Here is a 16,339-nt window from a genome sequence, read left to right on the forward strand (position 1 = left end):
TCTTGCAAGAAATTTTAAATGATCTTTAAATGAAACTTTTAAATGATCATTGGAATTCAGAGCGTCTCTTACGCAGTGACGAGTGTTTAATTAATTTTTGCCACAACAGGGTAAAAAAGAATAACCCAATTTTCTGGGTTGAAATAACCCAGAAATTAGTTGGTCCCTTTTTAACCCAGGAGTTGGGTCAAAAATAACCCATTATGGGTTATTTTTGACCCAGGAGTTTTTAGTGCACACACTCACACACACCATGTTGGTTGTTATGTATGTTTTGTTTTTGTTGCATATTAATAAAAAATAATAATAATAACTGCATGAAGCAAACAAACATTAAGTAAAAGTGAAAGCAAATGAGACAGATCTCTCTCTTTACTGAAGAGCCAAAAGCATAAGAGAAGAAAAGTGTCCAGTTTCAAAGATAGATGAAAGTATATCTTGCGTTTGCATGGAAGAGTAGAAGTTGAAGAGAAACTAGATGTTCTAATAAAATAAAATAAAAATATGAAGAATTAGTTAAAAAATAATATCAGATTCATGTCTCTCTTAAAAGTGTTATGACTTCTTCAGCTCCTGAACTTTGCCTTGAAATGTTTTAGTTTTTTCCAGTGTGGATTTTCTGGCACTCGTTCAGTTCATCTTCTTCTGTAGTAAAGGACTTCAGCACTGAAACACACACCGCCGTGTCTTTTCTGCTGTAATATTACTAATGAATCTTCTCCTTTGTGTGAATCTTCAGGTGTTTCTTTAGGACTGAAGCCCAATGAAACTTCAGAATGAGCAGAAGTGATTTCAGAGTGAAAGCCTGAGCCGCTTCTTCCCAGTGTGAACTCTCATGTGAATCTTCAGACTTGATTTACCGATTTTGATTTTACAGACAGCATTTTTAGCTTCTGTTTTTCTTTTCTCATTCACATCCATCAGGTCTAAAAGAAACATAAAATCAAGTGAGATTTCAAACGAGAAACAAACATGAAATGAAAAGTGAAGCTCAAAGTCAAGATCACTGATGAGTTCAATAGTCATTTTAATCCCATCAAGTCTGGTCAACAACTGCTGTGCACAATTATGATCTATTTTAATGTCATGAAGATGGCCTCTAGGCAAAAATGTGAGAATTTGTTGACAGACCATCTTTTCACACCGAACCATACACAAATGTGTGTTGGACTGAAGGAAAAGCACATTCACGCCTGTTCAACAGAGGGCGATACATGCAAACTTTCAGCCGTCGAAAAAATGTCTGCCAAAGCAATAAATGTAAAAGTCTTGTAAATGTAAAAAAAAAAAAAAAAAAAAAAACGTTTAAATTGGACTGTTTTACACAATTGACTAATCATGGATTACTCGCGTAGTTCAAAGTGTTCATGAAATGCCAATGTTTCATTTAAAGTAGTTTTAACCTTTAATGCTGGTTTCACTAGTGCCACCAAATGCTCTTAAATGTGTATTTTGCAGCAGCTCAAAGTGTATATCTTATTGGTAAGCACATTTCTTTAAAGACCAAAGAAAAAAAAAAGAAAGAAAAAAGCATTGCTTCATCAGTAGGTGAATATTCCAGCCCAGCAAGAATGTCTCTACTTTTTCTAATCAAAATGTGTTAAGTGTGAAAAGGCTTTCACACCTCACAGTTCACCCGCACTTTAGGCTTTTCCAGGGTCAAATTCATATCAAATGTCAAAATAATTAATCAAATATTAAAGGGGTTCTATTATGCCCTTTTATGAAGTCTTAATTTTGTTTTTGGGGTATGCTAGAATATGCTTTCATGCTTGATTGTTAAAAAAAAACAAAAAAAACATTGTACATTATTACAGCTCCTCTGTCCCTAGTCTGGTTGAATGCTTCAATCAGTATTTCCTTCGAAAATATGAAATGTGCTGTGATTGGTTAGCTGGCCCAGTGTGTTATGATTGGCAGCGCTTAGCACGTATTCAGGAAATGTCCAACCCCTTACCATAACAGCAAGCTCTAGTACTTAGATGTAAATATTATTGATGGCCTCAATTTCAAACCAATTGCAGCCGGATTAATGTTCTTACACATTTTATGTACAATGATTATACATATTAGATTATAAACCATTAAAACCTATGTCGGGGAAAAAAAATGATGGTAATACAAACCGTAATCAATCACAAATACTTCCTGAACAGAATGGAAGCTTTATGTGAAAACATTTTTTAAAGCTCTTAGTCCCTCCGGAAGAGTCTCATGCTATTATAACCTAATCTAGCTTCCACTACCCAGTGAAATAGGTTTACCCTTATCAGATCAAGAAACAACTAACTGATTTCTCTTCCTTTGTATTTTAATTATGTTTGCATAGTAACACAATGATGCTTTCGGGATATATATTTTTTTTTTATGGTTTTGAGAACTGAATACAGGAGTTATGAACCAACGAAGCATGAAGTTCACTTACCCGCCTCACAGTTGAAAGAGCCAATAATAAAGCAGCCTTTAGCGAAAGGAGCTTTAAATCAATACCACCTATAGGCTCAAAAGGGGCTGAGGACCACAGACAGATCCCACAATCGAGCTTATAAACAAATAAACCTTTTTCAAGGTTTATGTAAACCTTATTTATTTTATAAATCAAATAAAAAAGGCTTATAAACCTTGATCAGATGCCACGCACCTCTCATAAACCTACAGTTGAGCGGGTGTTTCTGTCCCCACACAGCATGCAGAAATCGCAGCAAAATATGCCTTTAGAAAAGAAAAGGATCTCCCCTTATCTAAAAGCTCCTGCAGGAAGCATGACACGTCCACAAAAGAACAGAGAAAGGGAACAATGCATCTGTGCACACAGTTGCTCAAACATTCATTTCTGATCATAAGCTCTGAGGGTGTTTGAAAAAATTCAGAACGCTAGAGCTTCAATGCGTAAGCCTGTAACAATTAAGGTTAACCTTTCATGGGCCATCCCCAGAGAGCCACTTTGTCCAGGCTTGGACAAAAACATCCCTGTGCACTTGAGAGAGGTTGAGTTGAGGTTGTACAGCAAATTGCAGATTATAACCCCTGACTGTAACGGATAAAACCCAGGGATGTACTGTGCATATGTGCCCACTTGCTGCAGCTCCTGCTCACTTGTCAGCGCCATCACGGCGGCGCCATCTAGCAGCAAAGCTGGGAACTGCAGCTCTGATCTAGACAGTTTCGTTTTTGTTTTGCCCTTCATTATGGGCTCATGGGCAGAAGGGGAGAAATGATCTGTGGGGCACTGGGGAATTGGGTGTTAACTTCATAACTCAACTGATAAGTTAACTTTTTCCCAGTAAACAATTCATGTGAACAATTTCCCAGTAAACAACTCCCTCACACTTGTTTGGAGGGGGAGAAAACAACTCTTTAAAACCACACTGGGACCACTGTAATAAGCCATTTAATGGGTGGAGCATGTGACTGTAGCCTCTGGCCTTCCTAACAGGGATGGAAATTAGCACAAGCCACCAGCCAAATGCTGGTGATTTTGTGTTGTGACTGGTAAACTTGCTTCACCTACCAGCCACCGTGGCAGGTAAATAAAAGTAGCATGCCGTTTCACCATGAGACTTTACCCTATGGAATAAACGGCTTAAGTATTGTAGATCTTGTAGTATTAATTTTCACATGCAGTTACACATTGTTGGTTAAAAACAAGAAATTGACTGGTACAAACGTTGAGTGGCAGGTAGATTTTGGAATCCACCAGCCACAGTGGCAGGTGGACAAAAAAGTTAATTTCCATCCCTGCTTCCTAGACAGCTTTCCAGAGTTTCACCGCTGCACGCTGCTCTACCTGAGCTGGGGAGGGGGACCCATAATAATGAGAATAACTTTCTCATTATAATGACTTGAACCCAAAGGCCTAAAATTAACACTCGCCAACCACCACATGCAAGTAAAAATTGGAGTTGGCGAGTATACAAAACTGTGTCAAATAGAGCTTTTTGGTCTAAACTCCACTTGCCGTGTTTGGAGACAGAAGAAGGATGAGTACAACCCCAAGAACACCATCCCAACCGTGAAGCATGGAGGTGAAAACATCATTCTTTGGGGATGCTTTTCTGCAAAGGGTACAGGACGACTGCACCGTACTGAGGGGAGGATGGATGGGGCCATGTATCGCGAGATCAACAACCTCCTTCCCTCAGTAAGAGCACTGAAGATGGGTCGTGGCTGGGTCTTCCAGCATGACAACGACCCGAAACACAGCCAGGGCAACTAAGGAGTGGCTCCGTAAGAAGCATCTCAAGGTCCTGGAGTGGCCTAGCCAGTCTCCAGACCTGAACCCAATAGAAAATCTTTGGAGGGAGCTGAACGTCCGTATTTCCCAGCGACAACCCCGAAACCTGAAGGATCTGGAGAAGGTCTGTATGGAGGAGTGGGCCAAAATCCCTGCTGCAGTGTGTGCAAACCTGGTCAAGAACTACAGGAAATGTATGATCTCTGTAATTGCAAACAAAGGTTTCTGTACCAAATATTAAGTTCTGTTTTTCTGATGTATCAAATACTTATGTCATGCAATAAAATGCAAATGAATTACTTAAAAATCATACAAAGTGATTTTCTGGATTTTTGTTTTAGATTCTGTCACTCACAGTTGAGAAGTACCTATGATACAAATTACAGACTTCTACATGCTTTGTAAGTGGGAAAACCTGCAAAAATGGCAGTGTATTAAAATACTTGATCTCCCAACTGTATATAGCCTATTACAGCGCTACTTTATTTCACTCCAGAATTCTAGAACTAATCTGTAGATACAAAAATTATTTCTGGACTATATCTGTTCCATCACCAAAACATTCATGAGTCATGACAGTTTTATCTTGTCCATGCTGGAAAATAATCATGACCACACGACATTAATTATATAGGCCTAAATAATGTTAATAGCACGGCCATTTAAAACCAGGGAATTAATGTAAACACAGATATTGGATTTCAGTCCTGTAAAGTGAATGTAAACAGGCGGGCCACAAAAAAAAAAAAAAAAAAAAAAAAAAACGGATATAGTCAAAAGATTGGATCTGTACGGAAGCCCTGAACCGCAACGTAAAAAAAAAAAATATATCCGTAAAAAAAAAAAAATGTAAAAAAAAATAAAAAAAAAATGTAAAAAAAATAAATAAATGCTATCATTTCGAGATTGTTTCGAGATTAAAGTCGAAATGTTTCGAGATTAAAGTCGAAATGTTTCGAGATTAAAGTCGAAATGTTTCGAGATTAAAGTCGAAATGTTTCGAGATTAAAGTCGAAATGTTTCGAGATTAAAGTCGAAATCTTTCGAGAATAAAGTCGAAATGTTTCGAGAATAAAGTCGAAACATTTCGAGATTAAAGTCGAAACATTTCGAGATTAAAGTCAAAATTACAAACGCAGCCTCGTTGACGTAACGTGAAACACACTACACAGTCCTGCGCCAGCCGCCAGTGTTGAACAGCTGGAGAGCCGAAAACTTTCACGATCCATCAGGTATGCTTACTATTCTATAACTTTTTAAATCAACCTTTACACATTTGTGTAAATGTAGTTTGATGGCGTTGCACAAGGTAGCCTACACGGTGGCGTTGCGGGTAAACTGTATTGCACTAACGTTAATGCTGCAATCGTGTGGCTACCTTGCCCTTTATGTACAGTAAAAATCACTAAACAAGAGATACAATTTAAATATAAAACGTAGTTATCAGATTATCTTAAAGTTAATGAAACAAAGGCCTACAGGAGTTTTCAAACTGCGGGCGCCTGTTAGTGATGGCTCAAGAAGAATGATTAGGCCTACGGAACTGCTTTGATTGTGAATAATTAAATAAGCCCCTTTATCAATATTATCATATACATTAATACCTGCTCAGTTCTACCACTTTAGCAAAATCTAATTAAAAATCCCCGCACTTTTTTCGGATGTGTTCACATAAACATTTGGGGCAATGTGAAATAAGAGATTTAAATTAAAAAAGACCAGATAAACGTGACCTGACGGATTTGGATTATTCTTATCCAAAATGAGATGATCATGTGAGCCTTATGTAGCTCAAACACTCTCATACTACTAGTGTAACTTCAATAGTTGAAGCCGTAGGGCGCTCTCAAACAGAACGACAAAAACGGTCTCGTAGAAGTAATGATTTATGACGTTCCAGTAAATCCCTTAAATGGAAAAAATCACCCAGCTAAACTGAATAAAAAGCAGAAACCTTTTGACTGATGAAACATGAGGACAATGAACACATGATGTGATAATATATGGTTTATGTGTGTTTTTCAAGCCATCATGGGGTATTTCCATATTTATATGAATAATGCAGTGTTAATTGGCATATCCTTTATTACAGTATAGAAACCATTATTCTGTGATATTTTTTTTAATTGTATAAAATCCATGATGACTTAATGCACAAGGGTTTGCAGAACATAAGCCAATCATAACATTTTCATGGAGCTCTTTGCCTGTTCGCCTTTTTTCAACCTACACCACCGTGACACTATTAATCATATAGACTCTTTATTAGTTGCTGATGCAGTAATAATTCATTAATGGTTTAGTTCTTCATGAGTCATACATTAACTCATGATTATCTGTGCATTAGTTAAGTATGAATTAATGCATATTAGTGCACCCGTATTGTAAAGTGTTACCAATCAATGAAATAAAATTACATGTATTTATTCAGTTTATGAGGCTTTTTTGACATGCAACAGGTCAAAATTTTTTAATACCTCTATTTTCCCTCTATTTTCCCCACTAGCCTTATCAATTATTTTCAATCTATCCTATTCTAAAACAACTCTTTTGTACTCTACTTTCCAGACCCATGATGGAGGAAAATACAGATGTTTTCAATTTCCTGAGAAATCGAGGCATTTCTGAGGAAGCAATTACAGTTATGGAACAGCAAAAGGTATGGTGTTTTGGGTGCTTGTATAAATCACTAGGCACACTGAATATGCTCTAACTAGCTAATAGAAAGGTTAACAAGGTTAACACAAAGCACTCACATCGCTTCATACAATTTCAAGTTTAAACCACTGGGGTCACATGGATTACTTTAATGATGTCTTTACTACCATTCTGGGGCTTAAAAGTGGTTGTTGCATAGCTGTCAATGGAGGGACACAACGATTTTTTTCAGATTTCGTTAAAAACTATTTTCATTTTTGGGTGAACTACTTCTTTAATATAAAAAAACTAATAAGAACACAAATATTTATTAAAATGTATTTTATTTTTCGCACTATGTTAAAAGACCAGTCCATGTCAAGTAAATAATAACATAACATTCTGAATTTTTGTAATATCCATTTAAACATGCCCATTACTGTATCTAATATGAGTGACCAGATTTTACATTTGGTTCTCTTCTTTAATTACATGTCCTTTTAGCTGTTATGAATCAGTATGATTTTCTTGTGTCCAAAGCTAACATCCTTGTCCCTTTGCTTTCACAGATTGACAGAGAAGTCATCCTGCTTATGGAAGATGCGGAACTTGCAAAGTACCTTCCCTCATATGGTGACAGGATTGCCTTGATACATTTTTGCAGGCATCAGACACCATCTGTGAAGCGAAAGCAAGGTCTCTTAGAGAAATTAAGAGAGAAAATGAATCTTAGAAGGGAGGGAAATAAGGATGAGGAGGTACCACAAACCTCAAACAAAAAAGCAAGAAGCAAAGTAAAATCATGCATACGAAATATTGAAATTGGATGGCTTCACAAAGAAAATAAAGGGATAAAACAGGTCAGAGCAAGGCAAGGTGGGGGGACTAGAAAACTACAGATAAATGTTCAGGCAGGATATGATGACATACTAAAAGAGGGAAAGGCATTATTCTTTCACAATGGAGTTTCCACCAAAGGTCAAGAGTCTGATTTTGAATTCGAAGTTTGGGACTTCAAGCAAAATCTTCTCCCCAAGGATCTCTCAGTCGGAAGAATTTACAATACTGTCAAACTCCCAATATTGCGTTTCTATTTAGCAACTCATCCAAAAATTAACCTGACTGAAGAGTCTAGTGAATCTAGTGATGAATCTGACCATGCTAGTGATATCTCCAATTCAGATCCGACAAAAGGTGATGACTTGTATACTCACGACTATGAGCAACTAGAGGTAAATGAGCCTCAAGACACCCTTCCTGATGTGTTCTTGGTTTCTGATGAAGAGACGAGCATACATTCCTCACAAGACCACCTTGCAAGCATTGCGCTCAATGTCAGCAGTGACCCCGAGATTACATTTGGTCCACAACACCATATTGATGGAGATTCTCTTAGTGACACAGTGATCCATGAGCCTTTTGACTCACCACAGAGTGCTCCTAATGCATTGCCCAACAGAAATGTAACCATACACTACTCAAATAGCTTCAGTGACATGATAGAGGCATTTTCTGACCACAAGATTGTCAACCAGTCCTTGACAGTGAGACGTATACTTCCTAACAACTCAGAGGAAGCAGGCAGTGGTCCGGGTGTCCTTCGCGATGTGTACAGTAGCTTCTGGTCTGATTTCTATGAACACTGCACTGTCGGGACATCTGTAAAAGTGCCTTTCCTCAGGCATGACTTCAGCTCTGACAAATGGAAAGCTGTGGGGCGAATCCTTCTTAAAGGGTTTAAAGATTGCAAATACCTGCCCATTAAGCTTGCTCCACCATTTCTTGAGGAAATGATGTTTGGGGCTGTATATACAGACCTAAAGGCAGCCTTCCTTCATTTTGTGAGCTGCCAGGAACGAGATGTTCTCAATCAAGCGCTCAATGACTTTTCCTCTGTTGACATGGATGACCTTCTGGACATCATGAACACTTATGAATGCAGGAGGAGGGTCACGGTTTCCTCTCTACCAGGAATTGTTGACGAAATTGCACACAAGGAACTCATACAGAAACCAATGTTCGTTATTGACTGTTGGAGGGAGGTCACAAAAGGCCAGATCTCTCTTAGTCAAGAAGAAATTCAACAGCTATACAAAGACCTGAAGCCTACACCAAAAAAGGTGACTGGGCTGTTGAAGTTCCCAGCACAAATGTCAGAAAATCAAGCAGAGGTTGCCAACCACCTGAAAAGGTACATCAGGGAAACTGACGAAGACAAACTCTGCAAATTTCTGAGATTCTGTACTGGTTCCGATTTGGTGGTTGCTGAGGCTATTCATGTACAGTTCACCGTCCAGACAGACTTCACCAGAAGGCCGATTGGACATACCTGTGGGATGGTCCTAGAACTCTCTGACTCATATGACAATTTCCCACAGTTCCGTGCTGAATTTAATTGTGTTCTGGATAGTAACATCTGGGTCATGGACATTGTATAGCTGGACATTTTATAAACTCAGAACATCAAAACTTCAATCCACACTCACAACCTCAATGCCCAAAAATGCAGAAAAAAGAAAGAAAAAAAAAGCATGCTCATACCTGAAAACATATCAAAGCGCAGAACACTCTTTTCACACTATTTGAGACTTTGCATGTGGTACCTGTGCAAATATCTATTGTTTACATTTTATGTTTACATTGTAGTTTTGTAACATTTTATGTTAACATTCCTAATTTATGTTGATTCAAATTAATGTACACATTGAATGTGGAATCCTGAAGAAAAATAGGTTCATACTCCAGTTGAGCAGTGTTAGAGCATGTTCTGCATAAAACTCTTGTGCTGTTGAGACTTTGCACGTTAACACTGTACATGTTGTTTACATAATGATTCATATTCGTATTGAATGTTGTAGAATGTTTAAGTAGTAACAGAGTTAAACAACATTTCAAAAAGGTACATCAAGATTTCTTGGAAGCTTTTTTAAATGCTTCCTGCAGTCACTGTGAGATTTGCATATGCTTACTGTCCATAAACTGTTAAAAAATAATTGTTATGAAATGTTAAATCTGAATTGGGCATGTAAAGTATTTTGCATGTATTGCCTCTACTAGTGCACTACTAGTTTATTTTGATAAATGTTGGTTACTGCTGTACTGTAATTTCCTGTTTGTTCAAGCATACATCACAACTGTTTTATGAAAAAAAAGTTTATTACATTTACAGCTCAAAAATAATACAATATATTAGCATAACAGTTTTTTTTTTATATATACAATCTGATTTGAGCTCAAATTTTATTATCGGATTCATTTCATTGTAAAACAAACATTAAAAGTTGTTCTTTCTACATATTCTCTAGTATCTCAATTCTTAACTGTTCTTAAATTAAATTCTTAAATGTGTGTACAGTTCATCTGCATGGTATGGGATGGGTCCAGATGAGCAGTTAATCCCTTTTCTTTCATAAGAAGTGCACAGAACACAAAAACAGGCTTGTCACAGGGATGTGTGTGTGTGTGTGTGTGTGTGTGTGTGTGTGTGTGTGTGTGTGTGTGTGTGTGTGTGTGTGTGTGTGTGTGTGTGTGTGTGTGTGTGTGTGTGTGTGTGTGTATTACATCAAATTTCTTATCTCCTGTCTAAGTATAATGTACAGGTTTCTGCCTTCCTCAGCATCCTCTGGAGGAAGAAGATGAAGCTCCTCCATCAACAGGCAACAAAGTTCAAACACTGTCTCATCACATGGGTACGTCAACATGTGACACTCCTCCTGGCAGTTCTGAACATCCAAAGAATTGCACTGGAAAAGATAGTCGTCTGATCCATAAAGATGAGGAGCCATATACATTATGGAGGGACGCCCATGAGGTGCCGTAATGTTCCGTTGCGCTCGGATTCTGTGTGCGTTCCACATCTGTACAAATCTGTCAAGTTCATCCTTAAATGACAAAAGCACATAAAATCCTCCATTAATATATATATATATATATAGGCCTATTACAGTCTTGCTATTTTAGCAAATAAATATGTGGACAGACAGACAGACAGATAAATAGATAGATATATAGACAGACAGACAGACAGACAGACAGACAGATAGATAGATAGATAGATAGATAGATAGATAGATAGATAGATAGATAGATAGATAGATAATGTCTTACCTGTACAAGTGTTGTAAAGCAAAACTGCACGATTGATTTGTCAAGGAAATCCCCATTGAAATGGTCTTCTTCTTTTAAAGCCTGAAAAAAGTTCATCCAAAACTGAATATTCTCTTTCCGAAGTATGCTCCAAAAGCTTTCGATTCTTTGATTATGATTGCTTGAACCGTATAAGAAACTCAGGTGAAAAGCAAATTCATCAGTAGCATTTCTTCGAAGAAAGATCTGCATCTGCTCCATAGCAACGTTTTCAGTCCCCCGATCGGCACGGATTCTTCTAGGACAACCATCTCTATTCTTTACTGTCTCAATAAAATATGTTGCAATGACTTTCGGGTCATTATTGGTGAAATACACTTTCAACCACATCACATTACGTGAGAATCCATCAACACATCCATTAATGCAGAGGCCGTACGGTTTAAGCTTATCGTACGAGTCAACGTGCCACATAAAGTTTGGACCAGGATTGTGGTACCTCCTTCGGCGGAGTCTTCGTGCTCGTCTATACGCAACGCCATCTGGGTCGAGCACACTCAACAGTAACCGCACTGTTTCCCTCTTCACCGTAAATCCTTTCTGGATACATTTTAAGTGCATCATTCTGTATCCAATCATTTGGCCGGATCCCGTTATTTCCTCAGATATAAAGCTGGCTACCTCCATCCAGTCTGAAAAGTGTTTTCGCCTGTAAAGTCTATTCCGGCGCAGTATATTTTGTAACGTCCTAAGACAAATGGTAATACCATGTTGGTAGATTAGCACCTGTAGAATTTCTTTTTGCTGAAAACCCAGATAAAAGTAAAAAGCTACTATTATGTTTAGATCCATGTCAGAAGCAGTTCGACTTCACGAGCGCAGGTCTTTACTGAACAAAATATTACGACTTTATTCTCGTAATGTTTCGACTTTAATCTCGAAACATTTCGACTTTAATCTCGAAACATTTAGACTTTATTCTCGTAATGTTTCGACTTTAATCTCGAAACATTTCGACTTTAATCTCGAAACATTTCGACTTTAATCTCGAAACATTTCGACTTTAATCTCGAAACATTTCGACTTTAATCTCGAAACATTTCGACTTTAATCTCGAAATATTTCGACTTTAATCTCGAAATATTTCGACTTTAATCTCGAAACATTTCGACTTTAATCTCGAAACATTTCGACTTTAATCTCTTTTTTTTTACATAATTTTTTTTATTTTTTTTTTACGTAATTTTTTTTTTTTTTTTTTTTGCGTTTCAGGGCTTCCGTAAATCTGTGCATTAAGACTTGCAGTGTAAATGCAGCCTATGGGCCCTATTTTAACGATCTGAAACACAAGTATCAAGCGTGAAACGCAAGTAACTTTGTGGGTGGTTCTTGGGCGCAGTTGCTATTATACCGGCGGGATAAATTACTCTTGAGCCCGACGCAAATCTAAAATGGGTTGGTCTGAAGTAGCTTCATTATTCATAGGTGTGGTTTGGGCGTAACGTGAAATAAACCAATCAGAGCGACATCTCACATTCCCTTTAAGAGCAGGCGCAAAATTAGCAATTTTGACAAGCAAATACCAAGAAATAGGTTGCAGCAGTTTGTCTTTCGACTTCAATTGCAAAATCCGTGATGGGACTGAGCTCGAATAGCTTCAGCATCAGCGACTTTTTATTGTATGAAATCTCTGTCAATCAAAAGGAGATGCAGTCTTCGACAGACCCTCCAATCATCACGCTGAAGCCTGGAGTCCAGGCCAGCCCACTCCTCTATTCACTCCCAGAGACGCCGAGCATCCGCAGGCGGGACATAATCGCAGCATTTATCCAATCACCGTCTAGTTTCGAAGCACTGAAAAAAACTGTTCAAAGCAGTCCCACTGCAGTCAATGGACGCTGGGCTTCAACTGGGAAATGCACTGACGCTACGGGAATGTATGAGAAGGAAATTGAGTCAGCTGACCTGCTATAGGTAACTGATTCTGAACGAACTCATCTTTGAGATAAACGTGTTCTAACGTATTTTTAGTCAATAAAATGTTAACACAATAGTACATATTTGACCATTAATTTTTTTGACATTATAGGGGAAGCCGAGCTTCCCTTGCAGTCTTAAAGAAATCCCCACTGCTGGAAACCCCCTAGGACTTTGTCATGAGTCAGGTTATCTTCTCTTTGTTTCTCACTATTCTTTTGCACACACACACACTCTCTCCTTGATAGTATGGCCCACCCAATCAGAAGCTTGGCCCACCCTGGCCCCACACCACATAACAGCCACACCATGCTCTTATGCAGTGAAACATACATATCGTGGAGCAGAGATGACACTGACAACGTGCTGACAGACAGGACAGATCAGGTTACTTTTAATATGAAACCGTCTCAACTTTAAAATTTGGTCATTTTTTAACGAAATTTCAAAAATAAATACCGTTTTGTGGCTCTTTAATGTGTCTGACAGATCGCTGTAGTTCCTCAGTTAAAGCTGCTCGTGAACCGATCATCTCTTCCTTCTAGTTAAATTATATCATCAAATAAACATTAATGAACATCAGAAAGAATGTTGTTTTAACCGTAGAAAGACGTCAGTACACACACCGTTATTCAAGTTCAAGTCCTCCAACGTTAATCGACTAACTCTCCACTCTCCTGACTGCTTTGTCGGATGCAGATGGCGGATTATGATTGGTCAGATTGCCTGTCAATCAAACTCCCTGCGAAGGGCCAATTCAAATTCAGCTCCAGATATTTTTATTTTCTGTTTTCTTCCCAACCCGCTCTTTTTTCTCTGAGACAGATTAAGCTCATTCACTTCGCTACCTTTGAGGTAAACGGACGTGCTAAATTATGAAGCGACTAAAACTTAATTTTTTCCTCTCACGATAAGTAAAATCATTCCAAAAACCATGGCAACAGACGTTGGTAGGTTTATGTACTATAATACCATTATTATTTATCGAAGGAGATGTGTGTGTGTTTTCCAAGCATTAATGGTAAGGAACGACCTTTATTATACTTGTGAGTGGCACATATGAGGAGTTTCTGGGTGTTTCTCCCTCATATCTGCTTCGAGGTCTTGATTGTGGCATTTATTTGAGGTTTAGAATCCATTATCCATTAAATCCATTATTCCATTATTATTTATTTTTTGTCTTATATGAATTTAATAAAGAACTCTGTCTCGTATCCTGTCCAAACACACCACGTCATCTACGTCAGGTGACCTGTAAATGCGCAAAAACAGTGCAGTTTTGCGAAATATTTCTTTTACTAATTGCCTGAAAAACCACCTCATGCGAGCGTAAAAAGGTTTTTGCGATAAATGGGAGTTTTCGCGAAATTTACGTGTTTCCATTGGGCGTATTTTCAATTCGCAACTTCAAATTGCGCAATTTGAAAGGTAATGGAAACGCGGCTATTGATGGAACTGGATGTTTCAGAGCCCACAAGTGCAATCTCTGGCCACTTTGAGTCCAGATCATAAACTACTATGAAGAAACACAAGATGGGGAACATCATGGAGTTCACCGCAGACATCCAGTTGATTGTGGTCCCACGGATGAGTTGGTCAAGGCAAAGATCCCAGTGGCGTTAATTTTGAGGCAATTTTGATGAATTGTTTTAGTTTTTGTCTAGTTTTAGTCGACGAAATACAATAAAACTTTAGTTGACTAAATTATAATAAAATTATAGTATATAAAATTAATCATTATATACGCCTGGAGAAAACATCTATTAACCTGTTAATATGAATAATTTAATATTAGTTTGAACATGCAATACAGACACAGGTTAAACTGCTGTAACATAAAAAAAATCTTAAAATTAAATAAACCACTTCTCCTAAAGTAGAGCAGTCTTTTTTTCTTCTTCTTACATACATCATTCTTTATTCTTTCAGGCAGACATATTTATTTGGATAAATTACATATAATTAATCATCATTAAAGCTATTAAAGCGCAGTCTTTCGCGTCTTCACTCATTCAGATCTATCCATATGTCTGCTCTTCTCTTTCTCCCAGACGTTTACATTTATGAACGATTTATGAGACATGCATCAAGCTCATGCCAACTCATGTCCCGCCGGGTAGATCAGGACGTTGCAGTTCAAATGTGTGCATCTACCACACACACATCAGTTCTGACTGGACCTCTTAAATTGTTTGGATAGTGACAGTATGAACAACAAAAGTGAGACTGTGTTGAGTGCAGTGCTTATGGTGGAGGGAGTGTAATAAAGCAAACTGCAACAGAAAAGTGTGGGGTGGGAAAAGTTAATAATTGTTTCTGGGTTGTTTAGTGCATTGAACTGTTACTAGTTTTAGTGCAGTGCTGTGCTTATGGGACTGGGGATATAGAGGAGCAAACTGCAACACTGCAGGTTGGGCTGGATGAAGGAAGGATTACAAATGATTTTTATTGAGAAACATAATTATTTCAAGTGTGTTGGGGTTTAGACGATTTCTCTTCTGGGACAAAACCTCTCCAGCCTTGGAAAAGATCATTTCGCAAGGAACAGAGGATGCAGGCAGCGGCGGTTTCTTCATTAGGGCGATCGGGCGACGCACCACCAAAGTGTGAAAGGGACTTTTTCAATCACAATCTCATTCAACCACAGAGTTACGCTAGCAGTCACTCACTGTTGTTCTGCCTCTGGATCAAGGTTATTTTCGTACACGAAAACTGAAACTAAGACTAAAACTATTAGTCAAAAAACATTTTCGTAAACTGAAATAAAATAAAAAATTAATTATAAATGAAATACTAAAACTAAACGAAACTAACAAGTTACTGAAAAACTAACCGAAGTAAAATAATAATTAGCAAAATTAAATAATCGTTTTCGTAATTAATAAGATCTTTACTTTGCCGGAAAATCTGACCTGTGGCTGTTTAGGGAAATGCCTGTATATGGCGCTTCACACGCGTGTGAAGTTGCTGAGGCGATTAACCGCTGTCCTGTGAAGCGCTCAATGAAGGACCATAGCATCGAACACATCGCTAGTCCTAAAGTGGCTGTGGCAGTGGAATGGGAACTACCACAAGGTAATGAGACGCAAGTTGGACTTCTTTTTACTTGTGCGCAGCATTTTTAGAGTGCTGTTTCATTTGCGAGACGCGGGTGCAACAGCAAAACAAATCCGTCAAGCACAACTAAAACTAAAACTGAAACTAAATAAAATAAAAACTAAATAGAAATGTGTTTGCAAAATAAAAACTAAACTAAAACTAACAAAACCATAAATGAAACTAACTAAAACTAAACTGAAGTTTAAAGCAAAATTGAAAATGATATTAAAATAAAAACTAATTTAAAAAAGCAAAACTATAATAACCTTGCTCTGGATATGGTCCAATCAGCGCCAAGTCACATTC

The 16,339-nt window shown here is 37.8% G+C and overlaps 1 protein-coding gene across 1 annotated transcript in view; it reads right to left on the reverse strand.

The window, feature by feature from the left end:
• Positions 1 to 644: 644 nt before the first annotated feature.
• Positions 645 to 16,339, reverse strand: part of LOC309499615 (uncharacterized protein) — a 48,135-nt gene continuing 32,440 nt past the window's right edge. Inside the window, exon 4 of the mRNA XM_082170963.1 lies at positions 645 to 926. Coding sequence (XP_082027089.1) covers positions 908 to 926 — 19 coding nt within the window. The 3' untranslated portion in view covers positions 645 to 907. The remainder of the gene's footprint in view (positions 927 to 16,339) is intronic.

Source organism: Leuciscus leuciscus (assembly GCF_965113295.1).
Source record: "Leuciscus leuciscus genome assembly, chromosome: 1".
Lineage (NCBI taxonomy): Eukaryota > Metazoa > Chordata > Actinopteri > Cypriniformes > Leuciscidae > Leuciscus > Leuciscus leuciscus.